Source organism: Plectropomus leopardus, chromosome 21 (genome assembly GCF_008729295.1).
Source record: "Plectropomus leopardus isolate mb chromosome 21, YSFRI_Pleo_2.0, whole genome shotgun sequence".
NCBI lineage: Eukaryota > Metazoa > Chordata > Actinopteri > Perciformes > Serranidae > Plectropomus > Plectropomus leopardus.
In genome coordinates this window covers 88,559-101,418 of record NC_056483.1, presented here as the reverse complement: position 1 = coordinate 101,418, position 12,860 = coordinate 88,559, and the positions used below count along the sequence as shown (strand labels likewise).

Below are 12,860 nucleotides of genomic sequence, written 5' to 3'. Positions count from 1 at the left end.
TTTGATCATGTCCGGTTCAACTTTGGTGGATTTGGACAAGCAGCAAGAATGAAAAATTAAATGTAAATTTGAATGTTTTGTTATTAGCTATACAGATCATCTACTTTTATTTTTAGTAGCTATCAATGGTCAGAAAAAACAACCTTTCTTAAGCAAGCTCTTTAAGCTCTATTGTCACGTTAGCAACCACACTAACAAATAACAGCGAGACTGAATCGCTCCCACATGTTCCTGGCAGGTTACTTTTTCATTAAAAAAATGTAAGTAGCTATAAACTGGTCTGCAAACACGACAATGGAAATCAATAGTTTGAAAAAAAACAACCTTTAAGTAAACTGTGTAAGTGTTTTCTCCCGTTAGCAACAAGCTAACGGAACAGTAGGATAGGTATTTGGACAATGATTGTGACGGACAAGTTCTAGCACGTTCCTGGTAGGCTACTTTAAAAGTCAAAACAAAAAAGGATTTTGTGTAGCGATAAACTTATCTGCAAAAGAACCCCACCAAAAATCAATGGTAAATACAAAAACATGCTTTCTTAAGTTATCTGTGTGAATGTATTAGCATCCAAGCTAACGGATAACAGCAAGTAGCCAGGAAGCCTCTAACGACAATTATTTTACGAGGCACAACATCTTTAAAAAACAAACAAAAAAAAAACAAAAATTAAATATTGAGAGGATTTTCCAAACTTCAAATTGGTTAGTTATGAGGAAATTTTGGGATTGATTCAGAGTTTTCAGTTTCTCTGTAACTTTTATGAATTTTTTGCACAGCTTTGCACAAGGCAAGATGGAGCAAGGAAGTGTTTAAGCAATAAAACTGATATTCTTTTGTCCACTTTCGACTGAAACAAAAGGCTTTGGATGTTTTCCAAGGTGATTTTTGTGAGACCGTGGCTCTATACTTGGGGAAACAGAGGAATTAAGTGCTGGGACTCGAAACTTAAACCGGTGGAAACTCTCTCCCTCTCTTCTCTCTTTATTGTGTCGCGGTATTCCACTGTAGTAGTACTAGTAGTAGAAGTAGTAGTAGTAGTAGTTTGGAAGTTGTTAGTGCCAGTTCACGGGAGCGTCCAGTCAATCAGTCAATCAGTCCAGTTGTGGTTGTTCAATATTTCTCGTCGTTTGACTGACTGAGTGACGTGACCGTCGCTGCCTTACAGTTCCGTTATGAGCCGCTGAGGTTCAATTCGTTTTTGATTATGAGGTTGCTTGATATAAAAAAAAAACAAAAACAACAGAGACGAAAATGTACAAGAAGAAAAATTAGCTATATTCATCTTCACACGACAAAGAAAATGCACATTCACACTACCCGTCCCCTCTGGTCGTGATATCAGGATACTCGATCTGAAAGTCACCGCCGTTTTCTGTTGTGGAAATGTCCGGTTGGGTTTGTGCGAGGGGGTGAAATTAGCCCTTTAACTTGTGTTTATTTGTGTGTGCAGCAGGGTAATACAGTTTAGGTACACCCCCCCTCCCAACCTACCCATCCATCCATCCTTCCATCTGTCCTTCCAGTCTTTCATCCATCCATCCCTTTCACCCTGTCACTTAGCTCTTTCTGGAGATCATACTGAGATTCAACTGAGGGGTTTACTTTTTAAAAAATTCATCTATTTTCCATTCGAAAACATTTTAGCTGATTGTCTCTACCATCAAATCCATAAACATGTCTTAAGGTGGGCCTGTCCAACCCTTAAGTTTAATCTTTTCTTAAAAAAGCGTAAGTAAATGTCATGTAGAAAAGGTTTTTTTTTTAGCCCTTTTTGTCTCTGGAAAGGCAGGAAAGAGCAACAAGTCGTCAAAGTGACTTTCGCACAGGGGCTAAATACGGGGAAACGGTACTAACCCGGTCCAAGGCCAACTCAAGAAACTGAGATAATACTGGAAAGAGACTAGCTAGACCTGCTATGAGATAGAAATGCAGTTTACCTAACATAGCAATATGTTAGCTTGATAAGCTTGCCTGATTTGATTTGTTAGCCCTTGCTAAGATGTATTTATACCCTTTAGTTGATGTCTTAGGGCCAACTTACCAATGCTCTGGCTGATGGTTAAAGCTACCTTGAACTAACTGACAATTCTAAGCTAGTTAACCAAGCTAATACATTGCTAGCTTGATTAACTTGTAAAATGCCGTCAGCCAGCCTCTACTTTGAGCCCGTGGTAAGGATGAGCTGGGCTAACTGGCTGCTTCATAGAAATTAACAAAGTTAAGGCATCTGCAGTTTTGTAGCTTAACCCTAGTTAGCTTGAGTTTGGTTTTAGTCCTTTTATAAGCTGGTAAATTTTACTTGTGTGAGTGTGTGTTAAGGCTAAACTCACAGACCAGGATAGCAATGATTCAGCCCTTGCTTTTTCTATTTTACATTATTGATACTGAGTTAGCCTTGGTTAGCTGCTAAGTTAGTCATTGTGCAAGCCAAGTCTTTAACAACTTAGACATGTTAGCCTGTGTTTGAAGCCAGGCTAATGAGTTAGCCTCAGCTAGCTCTGATATGGCCCACAGTGGAAACCAAGCTAGCAAAGAATTAGCCTTACTAGCCCTGATTAGGAAGACGTTGGATTTAAAGGGTTGCCTACAGAGCTGCACGTGTTGTTTTAATGGTTGCAGTTAAAAGCAAAAGTTGAGGTAAACTGAACCTGGGTAACATGTTAGCGGCAATGTACGTTAGCATGCCTGTAATAAACCCTAAATGAACACTAGGGGGCAATGATGAGAGACAGGTGGGAGTCACACACATTCTTACACACGCAACGAAAACTTTGATTTGTTCAGTTATAAAAAAAAAAAAAAATCCACAAAACACAAGAATTCCCCTCCCTACACCTAAATGTCACTGATAATCGCACACACGCCAAAAAAAAAGAAAGAAAATACTCTAGCATCACGTGCCACATGTTCAACTCTCTGTACACACATGGAATCAACTGAGAATGATTATGAATGAGAAATTATTAACACACAAACCAACTCACAGGTGGCTTTGAGGGATCAATAGTGTGATGGGTTTTTAAAAAACAAAACAAAAACAGACTGATCAACACTATTTCCGCCCTTTCGAGAGTCTTTTTCACACAGAAATGTGATGTGACTTTGACATGTTCGTGAATGTTTGTGCGAGCCAGCCAGAAGTGAGCCAAAAGGACGACAAAGCGTTGACCTTTCCTGCGTTTTCCAGTTACAAAAAGCTTCCGTCGTCGCACAGTGAGAGACGACCACCAGCCACCGGTGGTCATTTTGCTGGTGAATCGACCAGCCACGTTGGCCAACCGACCTCTCCAGGTTTGATTCTATCCACGAGAGTGGCTAGTTAATTTTGTGAAGCCGCTGTGGCTGGTGGACAAGAAAAGCTCCCCACCCTGACTAGTTCGAACTCAAATCCGAAGCTGGTTCAAATCTTAAAATTGTTCAGTCTCTTGTTGTGTGGCCGGAGCCCGGCTGTGATTTAAATACAGAAGAATAAACGCAGACAGTCCGTCTCAGTCTTTGTCTGTCCCTCTGCGTCTCCTAAGTTGATCATTAATTCTCAAACAGAATCTAGAACAATAATAAATCATAACTTTATTCTTTTTATTGCTGAAATATAGATTCCCCTCACAAAAAATAGTAATGCAAATCATTGTCATCATAAAAAGCTATAAAAATTAGATCCATCCTCCGTAATAATGCAGATAAAGATATAGCAAAAAACATCTCTTAGAAGTAGGACTAGTAGTAAGGCACTTCAAGAAAACGAGGTTTTCGTCTTTCTATCAAAAAAAGTTTTCCGGGCTGGTTTTTGCATCATCATCAATGGTGTAGCATCTTTCCGTCGTATGGCACTGTGGTGACGTTGGTTTAGACAGCCGGGGAGGGGGAGGTTTTCCTCAGTCTACGCCCACCAGAGGAGGCTCTCCGTTGGGCAGGATGTGCTCCAGAGGTGGCTTGGCGTGGATCTCCAGCAGGCCCTGGATGAAGCCCTCTGCTGGGGCAGCTGCCGCGGACTCCTCCGGCGGAGAGCTGGAGGACGAGGAAGAGGGGTCTTTGGAGAGGTTTGAGTCTGGCGCCGATTTCAGGTCGTCGCTAGTAGTTGTCTTTGTGTCAGTAGCTTGTTGGCTGGGGCTCGTGTCAGCGGAGGGCTTTTGCGTCGCTGCAGAGAGTTCAGATTTTTCTTCAGAAGTGTCGGCGGTTTCCGGCTCTGAATCTGCAGCTGCTTGTTTATTTTCCTCCAACGTGGCCGATTCCGCTCCCTCCTCGCCCTCCTCTTTCACATCCTCCTCCTCCAGCTCCTTGCCCCCCGCGGCGCCGCTGCCGCACTCGCTCTCGTTCTCCGAGGGCGGGCAGGTGGAAGGCGGGGTCTGGGTGCAGGAGTCTCCGTCCTCACTGGCGTCGTCGTTGGCGGCCGACGCTCCGTCGGCCCCGCGGGGCTTCAGATGGATCCTTTGGTGGCGGACCAGGCTGTGCTTCAGGGTGAACGTCCTCTCGCAGGTTTGACACTGGTAGGGCCGCTCGCCTGGAGGGGCACAGACGGAGGAGGGATTTATACGCAGAACGTACAACGTACAAACAAAGAAAAAGAAAATATTTGCTCAAAAACACTTCATATAAGTCTACAAATAATGATCTATAATAATCTATAATCTATATAAATACAGCAACAGGACACTGTGTGTGCCAAATACTTAAAATAATAGGAATAAAGAAAAAAACAATAACAATCATTTTAAAAAACCCAACTGAAACCAACTTACATATTCAAATAAAAAATAAATTCACTAAAAATTCAGAAGGGAAAAAAAAGAAAACATAATAATAGTGGCATGAGAAAATAATGAAATACAGCAACAAAAAACAAAACAAAAAAACATTTCAACAAATAAAAAATGAAAATACAACTTAAATTAATTAAACTTTATTAAACTAAATAAATCAATAAAGTTAATAAAACCCAGTAAAATAAAAATGTAGCATAAAAAAGATTTAAGAAAGAAAAAGTGAAAAAAAAAAAAAAATTAAGTAATGTTTGGATGATACACTGTATGAATAAAATTAAAAAGTGAGATGTGATACCTGTGTGAGACCTCGTGTGCCTGGTCAGGTCCTGCAGAGACCAGAATCTTTTCCCGCAGACGGTACAGATCTTCTTCCTCTTGTCCACTCGTCTTCCTGACGCCTCTCCTCCCTCTAAACTCTTTGGTTCTGATGCTTCTTCATCGCTCCTCTCCTCCTTCTCCTTCTCCTCCTCCTCCGACTCCCCGCTCTCTCCTCCCTCGCTCTCACCTCCCCTCCCTCCTGCCTCCTCCACCTCCATGTCCGTCTTCTGCTCCTCCTCTTTCTCCTCCTCTTTCTCCTCTGTCGGTTTGGCGGTGTTGCTCTCCGTCACCTCCTCTTTCGCCGCCGGGTTCTCCTCCACCGCCGGGGCTGGCGTCTCCTCGGAGAGATGCGCCCTCTCGTGGCGAGCGAGGGTGGTGGCGTAGCGGAAGCTCTTTTTACACACTCGGCAGACGTGTTTGTACTCCGGCTGCTGCTTCACCGCGGGGCTGCTAGAAGAGGAGGAGGAGGAAGAGGAGGAGGAGGAGGAAGCACTTTTCTCCTTCTCTTGGCTCTCTGTTGCTACTTGTGGAGCAGAGGTAGAGGATGATGGGGTGGAGGAGGATGAGGAGGAGGAGGAAGGTTCAGGCGGAGGGGCCTGTTCTTCCTGAGCGGGGCCTGAGGATGTGGAGAGCTTGAAGTCGATGAGCTTTTTGCCGAAATTCAGGTCCAGGCTTTTGTTGCTGTGGCAGTCGTCATCGTCTGCGCTCTCCACCTGCAGGAGCGATTCACGGAGGTCAAACCGGCACAATTTCGATGAATGATTCATCAGGATCAGATTCATTCAAACGTCTGCAGGGTTTTGACAGAGAAGTTACTCTTAAACCAGTTTTTTAAAGTAATCTTAAATAATCAGCTTTTTTCTCCCCATTGCTTTTGCTTTGTTTTTCTCGTTTGTGTTTAATTGTTCTTCCTCTCAGTTTTGCTTTTAACTTTGGTATTATACTTCATTATTAGTATTATTGTTTTAGGGGATTTTTTTTTAACATCTCCTCTGTATTGTGTGCTGTATGTGTCTTTTTGTTGATTTTTTTTTAAAAATGGGGAGAAGGTGACGAGCGGCAGGACGTGGCCCAAAAATGTGCAAAAAAAATAGTAAAAACTTACGAGTAAATCACCTTAAAAAATGAGCAAAAAAAAGAAAATTAAAAACAAGAATATAAAAGAAAATTACCTGAAAAATTGCAGTAAATTTAAAAATATATGAATGATTTGTTTGTAATATAACAAAATTATATATATAGAAGCTTGCTGAACATTTTCAGGTCATTTTACTGATTTCTTGTGATTTGTGGGACATTTCAAGCCGGGTTGGTCCTTGATTTTTTCCCATGTTTTTTTATTTTCAAAGATATCAAACTAATTTGCTCAGTTACAAGAAATTTACCTGAAAATAAGGAGAAAAAAAAAGCCAAAAAAAAAACAGTGCTTAAAGTAAATTACATATATGTGTATTCATGTTATATATTTTATTATATTTCTTTCAATAACATTTTTTAAATAAATATTTTCATGGACAATTTTCCCTTTTTTTGCATAATATTCTAATAACACTATTTTTTTTAGCTAAAAAAAGAAAAACTTCAAATATAAGTCTAGTCCAATCTTTATTCATTTGTGTTTTTAAACGCACTTCAGCTGGTTTTCTGTGTGCGCTGACCACAAATGACCACGTTTCTGAGCAGCTTGCATGAGACGAAATCCGAATCCTGACGGGTCGCAACAGTAACCTCATCCTCCAGTTACCTGCGCAACCTGTTTTCTCTGAGCGGCTCTGAACATCCTGTCGGAGGCTCAGGTAGCGTTCGTTACCTTGGTGCTGCTGCTCTGAGGAGGCTGTTTCCCCGGCGCTGCTCTGGTCTCTGGCGTCCTCTGCTGGTCTGGCTGCTCTGTGGTTTCTGTCTCCTGCTGCTCTGCACAGCTGGCAGCTGGACTGCAACCTGCAGCACAAACCAGCATCTGTCAAAACTACTGCTATACATTCGAGTTAAACAAGTGCTGTTAAAATAAAGTTAAATAAAGTACTGTTATAAAAAATTAAATGAGGTACTGTTTAGTTAAATAGTCTACAGTTACAATTAAGTGAAATAAATTTTCAATTGTTATATGATAAAGTTACATAAAGTACTGTAAAATAAAAAAGTTACAATAAAATTGAGTAAATTAGTTATTTTTAAAAAGTTAAAAATACTGTTACACAAATAAAAAAGCTTTTGTTACCCAAATTAAGTTAAAAAAAAGTACTGTTAAAATAAAAAACTAAGACAAACCAAAGTTACAATAAAGTTAAATGAAGTACTGTTAAAATGAAGCAGTGTTATAAATAAAGTTAAACAAGCTAGAGTTCCAAATATATTAAATAAATTAGCTATTTCAACATAATAAAGTTAAATAAAGTAGCCTTTGTTAATTAAACTTTTTTTTTTCGATGACTTACCGTTGCTTGACTTGTGGGCGGGGCTTGACTGCACTGATAAGGCCTCCTGTGAGGGGGCGGGGCTCTCAGGTGTGGGGGCGGGGCCTGTGTCCGTGGAGGTGTTGACGCCGCTGAGGTCTTGTGCTTCAGGTGCGACCTGCTCCGTCTCTGACTGACTCTCTGTAAGACACGACGTTATCAATACAACCAATAATACACAATCGATCAGCGAACACCTTTTTAGTTGAGACGTGTGTTTCTGACCTGCGCTCTCGTGCGAGCCCTCGTCTCCGTCTTTCTTGGCGAGGGCGCCGTTGCGTCGCAGCGTTCGGTGTGTCACGCCATGTTTCCTCAGCAGGTGGCGCTCACAGTTGGATTTGGTGGAGAAAAAGGCGTCACACTTCGGACAGGGGAAAGGTTTCTGGCCTAAAGAAAGACAAAAGATTAAGGGAGTGATACTCAACATAAAACCCGCCGGCCAAATCTGGCCCCTGACAGGGTGCCAGATGGCCCCCCAAAAAATGTTCTAAATCACAATAAAAAACAAAGTGATTGACGCCGTTGTTTTTGTACTTTTAGTGTCAATAAGGTGCCAGAGTGCAAAAAACAGCATCCCTAATGTCCTAAAATCCTAAAAATGTCCTAAACTCCTTGAATTATTCTAAAATTCTGGAAAACGTCCTGAAATCCTTGAAGTGTCCTAAGATCACAGAAACATCCTAAAGTCTGAGAAATTTGTTAAAATCCTAGAAATGGCCTGAGATCCTAAAGCTTCCTAACATCGAAGAATCATCCTAGAAACGTGTACGGGTGCGACTGGCCCCTGGACTCCTGTCATTCTGCAGAAAGTGGCCCCCGAGTAGAGCAGGTTGAGTCTCGCTGGGTTTTGGTGAGAAGTGGGACATCCAGTCGACGTTTAGCGAGCGTCTGACCTGAATAAATGACCCGTTTGTGATGTCAGTGTTGTTTCGGCGGTTGTTTTTTACCGGTGTGAGTCAGCATGTGTCTCTGCAGCGAGCTCGCCCAGGGGAACACTCGGGGACAGAAGGGACAGGTCATCTTCTGGACAGAGTTGGAGTAGGCGTTCTTCTTCCCTTTGGACTGCGGCGCCACCGCCGCCGCCATCGCCACTGGCTTCCCCTCCTCCCTCGCGCCTCCCTCCTTCTCCTCCCCCACTCCGGCTCTGTCGTCTGTTCACAGGGAGGAAGTTTGAGTTTAAGCCTGACTTCACTGTTCAATCATCCACTCGGTCTTTTCCCTCCTACCTGTCTTGGCGCCCAGGTCTGCAGCACCGGTCTGCAGGTAGGTGCTGAACTTGTTAGCGTCAGTGGTGGCGAGCATCTTCTCCACGCTGGCAAACTCACCGCTGGACTCGAGGTCAATGCCGCCGCCGCCGACCATGGCCTTTTCCTTCACTCCCACTGCAACAGGCTTCTTCCTGGCCCGCTTTCTGTTGGACAAAATAACACCTTTCACTGAGCTGAAGTATGTTTTGGTATTTGATTACATCTTCTTTGGTGCCATCTGGTGGTGAATTCAGGAATGACACTAAAGTAATCAAAAATAGGAACAAATTTGGGGGTTAAAAGACTCTCAAGACTTAACACTTAAAAGTGTACAAAATACTCCCTTTTGCTGTATTTTTTATTTTTTTATATATTCACACTGAAAGTCATTTCTTTCTGTAATTGTCGTTTTTTGTCAACAGGGTTTGCAGCTATAGAAAGTTATTTAAATGATTATTTAGTCATATATGAAGCTCACACACCTGGAGGCGCCATCAGACGTGTCGTCACTTTGTGTCTCCGGAGCAGCCGAGGGTCCCGGGGCGTCTGCAGCAGAGTCAGCCTGACAGGAAGCAACCATCGCCTGGGGTTTGACCTCCAGCGATGCGGCGTCTCTCTTCAGCAGGTCCGGAGCTCCGGAGACGGAGTGGATGATCTGAGCGATGGAGGCCAGAGGAGGGAGCTCCTTGTGGGCGGCGGAGGGTGAGGAGGTGGTGGAGGAGGCCGGTTTAGGGAGCAGGGGTTTGAGGCGCTGGGCTCGTGTGGCGTTGTTGAGGGTGGGGAGGGAGGCTGGGGGAGGGGTGGATCCAGGGGGGAGCTGGTAGCAGCCGAGCTGGGGGTGAGGGTGCAGAGGAGGCAGGGCGCTCGCCGCCTTCTCCTCCTTGGACAGAGCGAAAGCTTGCTGCTGCTCCACGATGCTGCTGCCGCTCTGCTCCATCTTGATCTCCCGCTTCTCGCCGGCGGCCTCCCGCCTCTGCCTCTTGCTGGGGATGGACAGATCAATGGGCTGGTCCAGGATGGAGCAGTCGAAGCTGGGGGAGACGCTCTCCAGTTTGACCCCAGGAGACCCCGCCTGGCTGGCGGTTCCACGCCCTTTGGCGGAGAAGTCCAGCGGCTGGTCCAGTTCAGGATAAACCACGCTAGCCAGCTCCTCCACCTTTACTGCTTGGAGCGCCTGAATCGGCGGCTGACTGAGTCCGTTAAGCGCCATCTGATTCACTGGAGCGGCTCTGGCAGAGGCGACGGTAGCGACAGTGGCGGCGGGTGTACCGGCAGGAAGGAGTGTGGCGATATGTTCTTCGATCTCCCTCTCCTGCACCTCGGGGTGCTGCTTGAGCAGGTGGTGGATGCAGTTACGTTTGGCCAGGAATGCAGCGCCGCAACGTCGGCACTCAAATGGCTTTCTCTGGCAGCCATTATGAGTGCGCAGGTGGATCTGCAGCGCCCGGTAGGTCTTCAGGTCCTCGCCGCAGAACCGGCATGTAGTCTCAGCGCCAGCGCAGCCCGTCTCCGTGTCCTGGGTGGTGGTAGTTTTTGCTGCAGTGATGGCCTCGGCGAGGTTCACTGTGGTGGTGGAGGTGACGTACTTGATGTTTTTCTCAATGTCCTTCCTCGAGGTCTTGGCGTGCTTCTTCCTGAGGTGGCGTTCGCAGTTTGCCTTGACAGTGAAGGGGTAGTGGCAGACCCGGCAGACGTAGGGCCGCTCGCCGCTGTGAGTGCGCAGGTGTCGGATCAGCGTGGCTTTGTCCGGTGCCACATAGTCACAGATGTTGCACTGGTGGGGAAGGATGCCGAGGTGGAAGCGCATGTGAGCCTGCAGGACACCGGAAAAGGCAAACACCTGATCGCAGAATCGGCACGGGAACGAGCCTTTGGCCGAGCCTGCGTTGGCGTTGTTCCCCCCTTTGGTTCCTGGCTTTCTCCCGCTGAGCCCCGCCTCCTCGTGTACCGCTGTGGTGGCAGCCGGCGGAGAATCGGACAAAGGCGCGTGAGCGTCGCCCATACACTCTGCGTCCATCTGCCCTGCGTTCCCAGCCGAGGAGGAGGATGAGGAGGATGAGGAAGGTGTTTTGAAGAGCGTGGGGGTGGGAGGCGGCAGGCTGGGGCTGATGCAGCCCAGTGAGGCCTGCTGGGAGCTCTGGAGGGGGGGAGGAGTCGTCGCCGTGAGGCTAGAGCGAGGGGTGATGGGAGGTTTGGGCTTCAATGTAGGCATCGCCTTCTGGACTTGACCTAGAGGAGAAAGATGCCAGGAGTCACCAATCAACTTATCCACAGAGTCTTCCAGAAACAAACTGATCAGCTGATTGATTGATTATACAACAAAGTAGTTCCGACCACGCAATCTGAAAACACAAGAACATCCGGCTCCACCCACCTTGACCTCCGGCAAATCCCGGAGCTTTGGCCAGAGGCGGGAGGGTCAGTCCCATCTGATTCGGCGCCGCACTCGCCACTTTAAGGATCTGCTGGATGTCCGCCAGCTCCATGATCCCGGCTGCCTCTCCGGGTTTGACCCCCGATGAGGCGGCGCTGGCTGTTGCGGCGCCGCCGTCAGGCTGCAGGAGGAAGCCAGTCTGGAAGGGCTGTAGGGACAGCAGGCTCAGGGTGTCCCTCTGGGAGAGGCCCTGCAGGGCGGAGCCCGAGCCCGAGGCCTCCAGGAGCGGGATGCTGAGGGCCGCCAGCCCGCCCAGCCCCAGAGACAGACCCAGACCCCCGGACAGGTAGGCGGAGGCCGGCTCCTGGGGGAGGCTGGAGGACGGCGGCTCCACGTGGATCACCTTGATGCTGTCCAGGTGGGCCTGATGGATCTCATCATCCGTGGGACCAGACTTCACCTGAGAGACAAAGACAGCATTCGTCAGAGGACAACTCCGAAAAGGACACGCTCCAGATCTTCCAATGTGAATATTTATTTATTTGTTTTCTATTGTTCTAAATTCAATACGTTGGTGTTGTACTTTGTCTAATTTTACTATAACAATAAGTACTTTAACTTTATTCTAACAGTGCATTGTTTAACTTTCCTATATGTAGAATTTAACTTTATTATATAACATGAGCTACTTTATTTCAAGTTATTGTAACCGTAGTTTATTTAACTCGTTCTTGTGGTCAGTTTTTGGACGTAAAATGACAGAGGTGATTGTGTGGAGATGTTACGCTGCTGTTCGTGACGAATAAAGTGGTTTTTAAGACGCTGTGACGACTAAAAATACATCGTACCTTGGAAACGTGCTGAAGGCCGAGTGCTTCCAGGAAGCTGTCCTGCTCCGAGGGCTGGGCGTCTTTCTCGATGGATGCACTGTTGGTCTCGGCGCCATTTTCTGCAGCTCCGTTCTCCGTCTGGTCGTCCTTCTCCGTGGCGTCAGCGGCGGGTTTGTTGGGGTGGGAGGTGGTTTTGTGGAGGTCCAAGGCTGAGTGGAGGGGGAATGCCTTGTCGCAGCTGTCGCAGACGAACCGGTGGAACTTACTGATGCAGCGACGGAGGTTTGTCTCGCACCACACCTGCAGGCAAAAAAGATGATTTAATACGAACCCTAAAAACTATTTGCGCGACACGATTTCTGTGTTTGATGATATTATCGATGGCGTGCGTCGGTACCTGTGCGATGTGGGCAAACTTCTTGCAGGAGAAGTCGATGAAGGCCAGGTCGTTGAAGCCGGTGGGGATGGAGGGGTTGTTCTGGATGAAGGGGCGGCCGTTGGGGTCCTGGGGGAGAATCTTGTGGACGCCGGCGTTGTGGCGCAACAAACCGCGGTGAGTCCGGAAAGACAGGCAGCAGAAATCACACCTGCAAACACACAACGAAGGGACTGACGTTAAAGGATTCATTCGTGTGAGAGCCGGGAGTCGCTCACGAAGCGCAGAATTATCCGAGCGAAAATTAAAACGCAAATCACGAAATTCAGAAAAGTTTGAAAAAACACAAAATTTCTAAAAATTAAAATAGAATTCAGATTAAAAAAATTTAAAATGAAATCTCGAAAAAAACTAAAATGTATTTTATGAGGTCCTAATTTAGGGCGTGAGAAAGTGTGTGTGTGTGTGTGTGTGTGTTAGTGAGTGTGTGTGTGTGTGT

General features: G+C 46.2%; 1 protein-coding gene across 1 annotated transcript; it reads right to left on the bottom strand.

Moving 5' to 3' along the window:
• Positions 1 to 332: 332 nt before the first annotated feature.
• Positions 333 to 12,665, bottom strand: rreb1a (ras responsive element binding protein 1a). The gene is made up of 11 exons (XM_042510059.1): positions 12,383 to 12,665; positions 12,004 to 12,285; positions 11,156 to 11,615; positions 9,264 to 11,010; positions 8,761 to 8,945; positions 8,482 to 8,685; positions 7,760 to 7,921; positions 7,517 to 7,675; positions 6,892 to 7,019; positions 5,059 to 5,794; positions 333 to 4,501 (listed from the first exon to the last, which is right to left on the bottom strand). The coding sequence occupies exons 1-11, from the start codon at positions 12,611 to 12,613 to the stop codon at positions 3,876 to 3,878; spliced, it is 4,920 nt and encodes a 1,639-aa protein (XP_042365993.1). The 5' UTR covers positions 12,614 to 12,665; the 3' UTR covers positions 333 to 3,875.
• Positions 12,666 to 12,860: the final 195 nt, after the last annotated feature.